Raw genomic sequence first — 12482 nt, 5'->3', positions numbered from 1 at the left:
TTAAATTCCATGCTGTAGTCAAGCATGTTGCAAGCTCATTAGTGCACCAATTATTCGTGAGGGCCAGACTCAATAAAATCTCAGGCTGAGGAATTACTTGGCTGTGCTTATGCGGGACAAGACAGAGAATTTTTATAGAATCTAGCCCCAAGTAAAAGTGTTGACATGTCAGACTGTAGGGTTTTGTGTCTAAGAACTTACTATGAAATCCTTCTAAAATAACTGAAGATCCTAATCAGCAAAATATTAAGCATGTGTCAATTTTAAATCTGTGGAGCTGCTTGTGCTTTAAAGCTAGCCATGCGTGTATAAATGGCCTGGCGAATTGAGGCCTGTCGTGTTCTGTCTGGAGAAACCTCCTTTTAGCTGCAGTAGATCCAATTTCTGCTTAGAAGCGAGCCGGTCAACCGACGGAAGAAAATACAAACACCACCACGCTGCTGCGTGGTTCGTGCAGCTGATGATGGCCTTGGTACACTGTCTTCTGAGTTCACCTTCATCAAAATGAGTATTAAATGTTCAGTGCGAGTCTTTTAAACCAAAAACCAACCCAATAAAAAAGCCCCCCCCTGTGTAGCCCGTGTACTCCAACGTGTTGCTACCTACTGAAGTCTCTTAGGGTAGTGGGTTTCAAAATTCAGTTTTCTCTTTTTGGCTTCATAACTGTTTTGATTTCCCTGAGTTTTCACCGTGCTTCTGTTGAACTTTCGAGCCATACTTACTTCCCGGGTTCTTTTCTCTCTCTTTTTTTTTTTTTTTTTTTTTTTTGGCAGTTGTGCATGACATAGGAAAGTCTTTCTTTTTTTTTTAGAACTGATGGGTCATTTGGGCCGATCCGTTCTTACTAAAGAGTGAAATGTGTAAATAGCTGGAATGCAGTTTTTCAGGAGATTCTTTAAAGTAAGAGAAGGGGGAGGGAAGGAAGTGATTCTCTTGTGTCCCAAAGTCCATGTCAGAGTAAGTATTTCCTCTGGTGTGAAAAATATTTTTATAACTGGTTGAAAGTGCAGGTAACAAGTTTATCAGGAAAGAGAGTTAAGGAATACTAAAATTAGTAGATTCTTGTCTGAATTTTTAATGTCCAAAACTGTTGATTGCAGCTAGTTGCTTTGAGCATTGACAAGGGCCACCTTTTGCCTATGAAGTTGTCTCAAAATCTTGCATTGATTAAAAAAGGAAAAAAAAAAAAAGAAAAAAAAAAGGAAAAAAAAGAAGAAAAAAAATCTTTAATCCAAGTAGCATTAGGTATTGCTGTATGATCAGTCGTATGGTTATTTGAAAGGTTCACTTTATGTGGCATCAAAATCGTTTTTAGTGTTTTTACAGCATCCCTCTGCCACTAAATAGTTGACTTGAATTTTGAAAACAAATGTTTGTGTTTATATGTATATGTGTGTGTATATATGTATTTATAGATCTGTGTGTGTGAGTTAAAAGTGAGTTAAATAGTTTTTCCCATGCATGTGTATTTCATACATATCTGGCTGATATATATATTTCACCATACACCAATTTTATAATTTATTAAATGTCAGTTAAAAAAAAAAATAAATAAAAGGATAGAAAATGGGAAATACCTATTTTTTAAACTCAGTCTGATTTTGAAGTGATTAAACCTACACTAGGAATATATCTCGTACATTTTAGTCATGAATACTAACCTGGTAACTTCCGAGCCTGTGCTTTGCTGTACTACCGTTTGTAACTCTGGAGTACCGCTGCCGTCGGTGTAACTGGGAGCGTGCCTGTCCCCAGCTTCCGAAGCACCTGGGAGAGATTCGGGAGAGCTTGTGGCCGTTCTGCTGACGATTGTGGCAACCCTTTCCACTGACTGTATTGTTAAAGATGACCTGGAGAGCAGCGTGTGTCACTCTTGACAATGGTATTAAAATCTTGTTAACTCACATCTAAAATTAAACGTGGCGAGTGTGTGGTAACACCGAACCTGGCGTCCCTGCGCCTGTCTTGGCTTTTGGAAAGCGAGGTCGGCTGGTGACATCTCCCGTTTTCCTCACGAGTTACCCTGAAGGGAAGGAAGGCGGTTCAGTTCACCGGTGTCGTTTTTTAACCTCCTTGCTCTACAAAGAAGGGGAGGGAAATGTTCTGAAGCCCTCCTTTGTGGTGTTAATCCCAGACGCTTTGTGAGTATCCCCGTTTCATGCTAGAGTGTTCTTTATGGTTGATAATTCTCTGTGCCTCTGACCACAGTGAACATTGCTTGGTAGAAGTCTCAGTCTGAGTTCATGACCAGTGCCCTTGCCAGCGTCACCCCAAAACTCCATCTCCGTTCGCTCTCGCGCTCCCGGAGGCGCAGTCCGGCAGCCCCGGGTGGCCTGGCGCGCGGTGCCGCTCCGTGCCCTGCCCGCCGCGGAGTTTCTGCCGTCCTTGGGCCGGGGGGTCTCCTGTCCTCAAATCCCCCCGCGGCAGGAGCGGGGTGTGCGTGTCCGTCCGTGCGGGGGCGAGGACGCAGCCGTGGCGGTAGCAGGGTGGAGGTGGCTCCGAATCGCTCGTGGGGGCCTTGCCGGAGGCTCCTTTAGGAGCTGAAAACCCGCGCGGAGCCGTGACCTTGGAGCTTCCCTAAGGAGAGGCGCCCGCGGTGCCGGGCTCGCCCCTTCCCCTCCCTGGCGAGGAGGCAATAAGCCTTTCAAGGACGGGCTGACCCATAGGTTGTGGGTGGTTTTTTTTTTTGCGTTGGACTCTGTTGAACCTGCCTCCCAACGCAGAGCTGAGGACTGCGAGGGGAACGTTTGGAAAAGGAATTCTTTGTTGCGGTTTAACTTTGCAGGGTTTTAAGCGCGTTGTAAAATCCTTTGATTTGGTTTTGTCCGTGTAACTGTTCGTTTTCTTTCCTTTTTTTTTTTTTTTTTTTTTTTTGTTAAACAGAGCTTAGATTTCTAACAAGGGAAAATTGCTGGTGGTCCCCGAAAGTGCTGCTGTTAATTGTTTTAATTAACAAAGGGAAAAAAATGTATATAAGCAGAATATTAAAAATACCATTAATTCCATGAATTTAAATCTGTCATTCATTGCCTTAAAACTTTCTCTTAGTTTCCATACGGCATGCCAAACCAGTAAATGGCTTTTAAAAATGTATAGTAGACCAATGTCAGTTTGTATAAAAGTACCAAGTGAAAATATTTATTATATGCATTGGAAAAAAAAAAAATGGTTTACCTATTGAATGTTACCTGTTTATGTAGAAATCTTTAGATGTAATAAAAAGCATTCAGTTACGTTGTGTTTCCTGGAGGGGGGGGGAAGAAAAGGGGAGGAGGGTGTTTCCTGTGAACTCTTGAGTTGCAAAGGTCCTTTCTGAGCGGGAACGCTTTGCTGCTTAGATGTTTTGTGGCACGGAGTGTCTCACACTTGGCTCTCCGAGCTCTAACAATGCGGCTTTGTTTCGTGAGTGTGTGTGAAGTGCGGTTCCTTTTTGCTGGCTTTTGTTGGGGTACTGTTTACCCACCCAGAGAGGGCAGTACCCGCCCGCCCGTTAGGATCCGGATGGATTCTGGAGTAATCCGCAGTGATTTTGAGCTGATCAATCCCCCGGACATCCAGGCTTTTGTATTGTCTGCGGCTGAAAGGGTTTGTTCATCAGCCCCTCTGGTCAACAGGGAAGAATTAAGCTGTGTATTGGATCGTTTGTAATTTGGCTATTGATGCATCTTGGAAACAAACGCTTCCTAATGAACTCCTTGTTCCATAAGCTAATTCCACTCGCGCCGAAAGCAGCCGAGGCTTTCGCTTGCCCTCGCCGCCGGTGCTTCTGTGGGCAAAGGTCTGGCGCAGCTCCGGTGGGCAGAACCCGAGCCCCGCGCTGCGGGCACACCCCGAAGGCACCAGCGTGGCCAGGCTCGGCGGCCAGGTACGTGGGGTCTGGTCCAAACACCGAGGTCACTGCGGAGTTGCGAGGGAAATCCAACCTTTTGCTGTTGGTTGGAACCTGCTCTTGGTTTTTTCCGGTGAATCTTACCTTTATTTCTGTGTGCTGGTTTTGTGGAGAGGTGTTGGTGTGCTGAGCTGCTGGTGACTCTAATTTTCAGAGAAACAAGGGTTTTCTGCTTTGTTTTCTATCCGTAGAGTAGGAACAATAAGAACTGAGGGCTGCAGTAGACAGGCATGACAGGGTATGTCACTCTTACATCGAGCAAAGTGCCTTTCCCCCTGAAGCGCGATCCGTTGCTGTCCAGAGGGCCTTGGGGCAGTGTCTTGGGGTGCCAGGGCCCGAGTCTGAGCTCACTGCGAGAGCTGCAGGCTCTGCAGCTTGGCTCTGAGTCGAGGGAGGTTGGGCACAAAACTGCCATTTGGCTTAAATACGGGACTGAGAGAGAGATCCTGGATCCACTTCTCACCTAGTGCTCAGCGCGTCATTCAATCTTCTGTGACCCCCCCTCTGCCCCCCTGTGTAATATTTCATGGGAATAATCCCCACCTTACCCGTACAGAGACACTCACTGACTTGGGAGGGTTAAGATTTGCTCATACTTTGGGGTTTTTTCCCAGTTTCTCACCAAGTTCGGGCTGGTCGCAGCCCTGGTTGGTTCTGTGTAGCCGCGATGTGCGGTGGTCGTGGCGGCAGCCGCAGCCTGCGGTGGTCGGGCTGGGCCGGGTGCCTCGGTGGGGGATAAACGCATCGTGGCTGGATGTCTCACAGATAGAGCAGAGAGCGAGTTGGCCGCTTCAGCGATCAAGACTGGGAATGGAAAAAAAGGAAGGAGAGGCACAGGGGTGGCAGGAGGGGAAGGGGCTCCTGCGCGTAGAAGCCTGGTTGTTGCTTGGGCTGTGACACTGTGGAAATGGTCTCTGCAAATTTCCAGTTGACTCCAGAGAGACTCTGCTGCGTGTTGTCCTCAATTTCACCCAACCAGGCTGAGGAACTTAACTAAGGCTGCCAGGATAGCGGTGGAATAAGATCACTAGGAATTGCTCTGGGTCAAAGGGGGTTTAATCAGGCAGAGATGGGGCGTTTTTTTCCTGTGGTGGAGAAACTGGATTGTCACGGCCCCTGTTTTTCCCTGCCAGGCTGTCTCCGGAGTGTGTTCTGGGCAGCCAGCCCAGAACTTGGTGACAGCTACATTTACCAAGCACAGCGTTTTCAGTGCGTGGCCTCAAAATGCAGGGGCAGCTGAACCGCACAGGGGCTTGGTGTCGCAAGGTACTGCACCTTGGATAAATAACGTGACACAAGTACAACCGCGCAGAGGTCTTGTGCGTTGGAGGAGCGACAGATGAGGAGGAGCGAGACAGCGATCGCAGCGCGGCCCTGTGGTGGAGACAGAGCTGTCCTCTGCAGCCGGTGAGCGTCGCTAGCGGGGGGAGAGGGAGAACTGCCGGCCGCTTGTCTCCTGTCCCTCGGGATAGTCGGCGGGGACGCGGCCACCCCGCAAACGGGGCTGTTGACTTGACAGGGGACCGTCTGGCTGGGGTCATACCGGGGAGCGGCGCGTAGTTACGCCGAATTCCCCACCGTCGCGACATAATCACGCTTCCCTGGGAGTCTGTTTCGACACGAAGAACCGTGTCTGGGCTTGGGTGGGTGGAAGCAGCAAATGGTTAGGGGCGACTTCTTGGAACACAGTCGCCGTGAGACTGTAACTACACGTTACCGTTTATGCCCCAAGCTGTAGACTTAAAGGCGTTTTTAAAAGGAGCTGTTTTTTTAAAGCATGACGTATGTCGCACAAGGGAACGTTACATTCCGTTTATTTAAATAACACAGAGCTCGCATGTTGTGACAACGCCTCTCCAGAAATGGGGTGGGAACCTCTGTAAGCGTAAGCACTACCATGAAGGCAAAATAAGGATTTTTAAAGGCAAAGGGTGGTTCCCGAGTCCAAGTAGTAACTAGGAAGAATTGAAGTCTAAAAAGTCTCAGGTCCTGCTCTTACCAAATCTCTTGTTTGGAATTTTAGTAGTCGGCTGTAGGAAGACAAATGGTGCGGACCAATTCTTCATATTTTATCGTTCCAGTTGATCCAACTTTGGCTTCTTTTAGCAGGTCATCAACTGAAAGAAAGAGTAAAAGAAAAAACAGAAGTTTGAGTGGCGTATATTAGGGATGTTGTGATCTTCCAAAGAGCAGCAGTGCAGGATTTGGGTCTTCAAATAGTTTTTGTTAGACCTGATAACTTCTGGGACCAATTAGAGGTGCCACCCAGATTCTAGTTTTCAACTGGCATCAGTCAGCACTGTGATTTTGATCTCCTGTGTCTAACTTTCTGGAGCAGAGATGTCCATCTCTTTGTGAGTTCCACATGGAAAAGATTCACAGATTTAGTCCAAATTGGCTTTTAATGGTTTTTGGTAAGAGTGGCTTATTTGGCTTGAAACCTGTCCCTGTTCAGTTTAGACAAAACTAAGTGCTCGGGCAGATACCGTGTGCCCAACTTGAAGTGGGTTTGTGTGATGCTTGTTAATATTGGCGGGCCTTTAGTGTCTGAAAGCGAAGAATACCTCCTCAGCCGGGCTGAGGATACCTTTTACAAGCTGAAAATACTTCTGAAGAAGTGGGAGCCGTGCAGTTGGCACCGGGCGGTAGCGATGCTTTTCATTCCAGCTTTGGGACCGCCTTGGCAGGGACGGCAGTTCTCTAACTTAAAATGCTCTCTTCTGTACAGGCTCAACCATTCAAAGGTATTTTTCCTGTCAAATAATGCCAATAAAATAGAAGTAGGTCAGAAATGACTTATAGAAAAGTAATGTCAAATGTCGCCGAATGAAGCTGCTGCTGGGAATTGGATGCCATCTCCCTTCGGGTGGCAGGAGAGGGGGCGAGGTCCCTCGCTCGTTTGCTTTACATACAGCGGGGGGGCGCGAAAAGAAACATCAGAGCATCGCAGCAGCTGTTAGTTGATAACGTTTTGGGCAGCATTTTCCTTCGATGAGGTCTCTCAGAGAGTCCAGAAGAGGTTTTTGTGTGCTTGCCAACGTCGAGGGGCGCGTGTCCCGTTTCGCAGGCGTGTGGCTGTTTTGGGCCAGGGTCGGGGCTGGATGCCGTGCGGGGCGATGGGGGCGGGCGGTCTGTCGGAGGGGAGGCTGTTGGGTGGTGGACCTGCACTTAACTGCCTGGTGTTTCAGGAGCAGCCCCCCTTCTGGGTGATCAGAGCCCGTTGGCGGACGGTGGAAACGGAGGGCTCGAGCCGTGGTGGGTTAAATAAGGCTCCCGGCGCTCGTACCGGAGCGCAGAATCACCGCTTTGCAGTTGCTGGTTGGGCAATCCTGGGGGGGGGGGGGGGGAAGGTCATGGGAGGAGGGGGAGGTTTGGGGTAAAAAAATCTGGTTTACTGCAAGTAGTTGTGGAAGGGCTCTGTGAGCAGCGTAACCTGTTTCTCGGCCGTTCGGGCAGGTGCTGAGCGAGGCGCTGGGTTCTCCTCCCTGTGCCCACGGGTCTCGGTGTACGTGGGGGGGTAAGCGCAGCCCTCGTGGAAGCTGCTGCCAGGTTGCACCGTGGGGTGAGGGACAGCAGTTGTAAGAACTGCTGTTCCTGTAAGGGAAGGGACAACCTCCATGCCAAGAGATCGAATCCTTCTTTCAACCGGAACACCCCCATGGTAATCAAATGCTTCTAAGGACATAAATTCAAAAAAGAATGAATTCTTCCCAGAACATGTAAAAATAACACAGAAGAAAAATGTGTCGGTTCTCATTTGGCAAAAGTACGCTAAATGAAAATGAAGGGGAGGCTTTTCTGGAGCCACAGTAAGTGCAGGTACGTGCCAGCAGTTACCGAACGATCGCAGATGCTGCTGAAATTGAGGCCGTTGCGGTGTCCAATATTCCCAGCAGCTCAGCGAGCTGCAGTTCAGTGGGTCAAGCCCATGGGGGAATTTCTGGTCGAGGAGAAGCGTTGCTTCCTACAGTGGGATCTACAGAGCCTCGTTAGGAGTCGTGAGGAGATGCTCAGCCTGTATGCCAGAGTAATGGGACGTCCCCCTGCACCTCCCAGATCGGCTTCATACAGTGGTGGTTCTTGCTAGGATGCCTTTGATTAGGGTTGGTGTCTCCGCGTCGTCGCTGTTCAGCTCTCAGAATAGCTCTGAAAGCATTTTCAGGTGTAAATAGCTGCGTGAGCTATTGCTCCAGTTAAACAATTGAAGACAACGCACAGAAGAAATGCCTTGGTGGCGTATCGCTCGGGGAGCTGGTGGTGGCGACTGCACTGAGCAGCCTTGCTCTGGTTACGTCGGAATTCTGCTCTAACATTAGACAGGGCGGTTCTTGCCCCCTCGGGGAGCCTGGGGTGGGGTCTGCACAAACCCCGTCACCCTGGTAAAACTCAATCCTGGCCCGTGTCACGCTGGTGATGGGGGTTTTTCTGACGCCGTCTTTGGCGGGGAGCGAGCGGTGGGAAAAATCCAGAGCCTGCTGCCTGCAGCAGGGTTGGAGGGGCGAGAGCGCTGGAAGAGCTGGAGGAGAAGCCAAAGGTGATGTGGTTTGGAGAAAGGAGGGGTGTGCAGAGCTGGGAAAGCGGGGCATGCCTTTAAAGAGGGTATATACATACGGAAAATGCCTGGGGCAGAATCAGCTGGCTGCAAGGGCTTGATCATTTTCGGCTTCCTGGAAATTCCCTCCTGTTCTGCCCCTTTGGAGGGAAATTTCGGACAAACAGGACAGCCTTTTCTTTTAAAAAAAGAGTTGCAATTGAAAAACCCCTCTCCCAAATCGCGCTGGCCGCAGAGCTCACGGTGGCAGCGCTCCTGGGGTGCTGCCCGCGCCCTGGGTGCTCCTCACAGCATCCCTGCGGCAGCGGGGAGGGACGGGCGCTCGTTGAGAAATACGGCGAAGCATCTTGGGGTGAAAAAATCGCCGTTCTGGGAACAACTGGAGAAAGGGGGAAAGCCTCTCGGTGAGCGGGCAGCTGGCGGAGCCCTTCTGCAAGGCACAGAGCCGCTGCTTAGCGGTCGGGCTGCGGGCGGAGGCTGGCGGCGGCGAGGAGACGTCGCGTGGGTCTGACCTGCTGTGGGGACCGGGGAGCGCTCCCCGCGCGGGTCGGGGCTCTGGGTGACGTGGGCAAAGTGGTTTTTAAACGAAGGCACAAGCTCCTCGGGGGGCTGTGGCAGGGAAGAGGCTGGTGGCGGACCTGGGGACACGACGGGACGGTGCGATGGAGGGGACATCCCCTCTGCCACCACCCTCCCCCCCCCGCCCCGAGGGTCGCCAGCGCTATTTCCTGCTGGCACAGGTCCTTCCTGGCTTCCCAGCTGGAAGCGCCTGATCCCAGACTTGACTGCAGAGGAAAATCAGGAAGGAAGGGAGAAGGTGAGGAGCGTGTGATGCATCTTTGAATTGCAAAATACCTTCCTCCTCGGAAAGCTTTTCTCCTAGCCTGGTAAGTTTGGCTCTCAGCTCCGACACGGAGATAACGCCTCTCTTCTGCCTGTCTATCATGGACAAGGCCGTGAGGATTTCCCTCTCGGGTTCCTCTTGCTTCATTTGCCTGTACATGATATTCAGGAAAGTGGAGAAATCCAACTCCGCGTTTCTGTCTGGAAAAACAAGAGCAGGTTCTTTAGGAACAGCTCAGTTTCGTAGTCTGGATCCAGAGCTAGGCATCCCCCTCCTCTCCCCCTGCCCGGTTCCCCTCCCTGGGGCACCTTTTTCTCTTTTGCCTGACTCTGGTCTGCGCCAGGGTGGACCAGTGCTTTGTGCTGGCCCAAAACCCCATTTATAGCTTTGGTAAACTTGTGCTCTGAAACCTCATATCCACAGTCTTTCATCCAGCCCGCCTGATCTGGTTCTTCATTGGCCTTTGTGCCGTGCTTTGAATTTATTGATCCGTATCTGCAGATGAATACCATTCTGTGCCCTGCTACGTCTGCTGGCTGGGCTGGGCAGCTTCCCAGCCTCAAAATCCGTACCCAATCTGCATCCCTCCCGCTGCTCTTGAAGCTTTGTGCGCTGGATCGGCGTTGCTCACCGTCTAGCACAGCAGCCTAGGTTTTGGGGACCGCTCTGGGTGACGCTGCATTGCCTGGGCTGCTTCACCTGCAGTGAACGTTATCTCCCGGGCTCCAGGCGGCCTCTTTGTCTTTGCATCGAGTCTCCCGACCACAGAAAAGTTGCGTTTCTCGACCTTAACCCAGCGTGTTTTCTTCGGGTGCTGCCGCCGCGCTTTGCTTACCGATCTTGTGCAAGTGGAGGTGTCTCTGCACCTCTCCTGGCGTCGGGCTGGCTCCCAGGCACCGCATCACTGCCATCAGGTCGGAGGCTTTTATCTTGCCTTTTTGTTTCTTGTCGTACAGGGAAAAACATTCCTTGAACTCTAATTAAAAACCAAAACTCTGTTATGCCGTGTAAGATGACATTGATCTACCCATGACGTTTCCTCTCCCGTTGCCCGGCCGGGCAGCGTTGGTAGGGTTCCAGCGGGGATATCGTGTCTGGTTCGGGGTGTCTCGTTTCGAGGAAGATGATGGACAGTGGGGGAGGACCCTGGGTAAAGTGCCAAGGGCAATTACAATCCAGGGTTCTGAATAGCTCAGCTAATGGGGGTCCTTCAGCCTAATGAAAGTGGAGTCAGGCTTCCAAATCTGTAGAATACTCTCAAAAAGTGCTTTTCCCTGCCTTCGTGGGGGGTAGGAGAGGATGCTAAAGGAACAAGCCCTAAGGAGCGGCGGAGGATGCTCGTTTGGTCCCTGCCGTGCTCCGTGCCGGGTCTGGCCCTTGCCCCCGCCACCGCCTGGGCTTTAAGAACAGGCGAAAGAACCAAAAATGCCGCCTTTGATGGTCCGAGTGCCACCAGCTGCCCGAGTCTGGTGGAGGGAGAGCCTCTGCCTGCCCTGCCGCCGTCCCGCCGCCGCATCTCCCCTCCCTCGCTTCGCCCCGCCGCCCTGCTCGCCCTCTCCCCTTCCCCCTCGACCGCTGCCTTCCCAGTTTCCAGGGAAAGGAGGAAGGGTTGCAGCTGACCTAGATCAGGCTGCCCTGGCCTCCCTCCTCGTCACGCTCAACGCTAACGAGCCAGTTGTGCTGCGCGGGGTCCCGTCTGCAGAGCGGCCAGGGACGTAAAAAATCCACCTATTTCGGTGTGACCACCCTCCGACCCCTCTCCTCATCCTCATCCTCTCTGTCCTCAGTGCTGGGTGCCCTGGGGGTGCTGGGTGCCCTGGGGGTGCTGTGGCCTCCCCTTGCCCCGGCTGCCTCCTCCCCTGCAGCAGAGCTGCTGAGCCCGAGGGCGCTGCAGATTAACAGATTTGCAATAATACTCTTATTTCAGCTTTCTTCTGCCGTTCTCGTAGCAAACCCTTCCTCGTTCCAGCCCGAGGCAGGGGTCCCCTTTCCCCAGGAGAGCCTCGCAATGGCAATTCGTGCTTCCTGCGCCCTCTCCTCCCTCCTCTTCCTCCTTCGCCTTCGCTCCCAGCGTAGGTGAAACCTCCAGTGCTGCAAAATGGTCCCCTGAAGTTTCCCCCGGTCCCTGCTAGCTTGGCCAGGGCTGATGTGGTTCTGGGGTTGGGAGGTTGCTGGTTAAGCTCCGCTGGTCTCGAGGCAATCCAGCCTGGGGGTCTGCAGGCGGTGGGAGCTCCCTGCCTGTGCCCAGCGCTGTCTTAAGGAAACTGGGGAGATTTCTCTGGGTTCAGAGCAAGCAGATCCCCTCAAGAGCTGGGAGGAGGGCAAGTGGGGGAGCAAAGCCCAGACTGAGACACTTTGGGGAGAAATGCCATTTTTTTAGTATGTGTATATATAAAATACACTTACAAATTTAAGCTGATCTTGCTAATACACCCACCCCCCCCCACACACACAGAAGAAAACTGTACGTACCATTAATTTGATCCTGGGACAGAAATTTTGCCTGTAGTATGAAGGAGGAGGAGAGAAAAAAAACCCAACAACTTTAAAATCAGGATGGGGGGAGTGGGGGTGAGCAGTTTCTACCATCCAAAACGCTTCACTCACCATTGTTTTGGGGACCCTCCTTGTGTTTTACGCTGCCCGTCGGGATCGGAGGCGTCTGCTGCTACTTTTCTGTTTGATTAAGGGCTAAAGTCCGGGGTGGAGTGCGGCCGGGCTGTAATAAATACCCCGCTGCTATGGCTACGAGACCTGATCCCTTGTCGGGGCTGGATCCCGCTGCCAGCACGGCTCCTGCTCCCACGCCGTGGCGAGAATTCTTCTCCCAGCCTGCCCGAAGCCTCGGGACTCCGGCTGGGACCCCGAGCAGCGATGCTGTTGGGAGGGAATGGGGCGAGAGCTTCCCTCGGTCGGGGTTTAAGGGTGTTTGGGATGGGGCTGGTCGAGCAGAAAAGGTTTGATGATCTCAAATAGCTGCACACCTTGCACTGAGCTTAGCGGCTGGGAGACAAATCCAGCCTCGCTGGTATCTACCGAGGGGGTGTGGGGGGGATTTACAGCTTTGCAGGTGACTGCTGGAGGGGTTTTGCTGGTGGGCGGGGGGGAGGAGGAGTTAATTCAGGCTTTGCACGTCCTGGCTGAGCTCGGTGCGGGGCGTTGGGCATCGCTGGCAGCGTCGCCGTGCCCTGCCCGGG

The 12482-nt window shown here is 51.9% G+C and overlaps 1 protein-coding gene across 1 annotated transcript; it reads right to left on the bottom strand.

The window, feature by feature from the left end:
* Positions 1 to 5908: 5908 nt before the first annotated feature.
* Positions 5909 to 10196, bottom strand: CALML4 (calmodulin like 4). The gene is made up of 3 exons (XM_086471788.1): positions 10121 to 10196; positions 9297 to 9485; positions 5909 to 6006 (listed from the first exon to the last, which is right to left on the bottom strand). Exons 1-3 carry the CDS (start codon positions 10194 to 10196, stop codon positions 5909 to 5911), a joined length of 363 nt encoding a protein of 120 aa, XP_086327914.1.
* Between the last annotated feature and the right edge of the window lie 2286 nt (positions 10197 to 12482).

Source organism: Leptosomus discolor, chromosome 11 (assembly GCF_034619465.1).
Source record: "Leptosomus discolor isolate bLepDis1 chromosome 11, bLepDis1.hap2, whole genome shotgun sequence".
NCBI classification, from domain to species: domain Eukaryota; kingdom Metazoa; phylum Chordata; class Aves; order Leptosomiformes; family Leptosomidae; genus Leptosomus; species Leptosomus discolor.
Note: the sequence above shows the minus strand (reverse complement) of the source record. Positions and strands in the feature narration are given on the sequence as shown.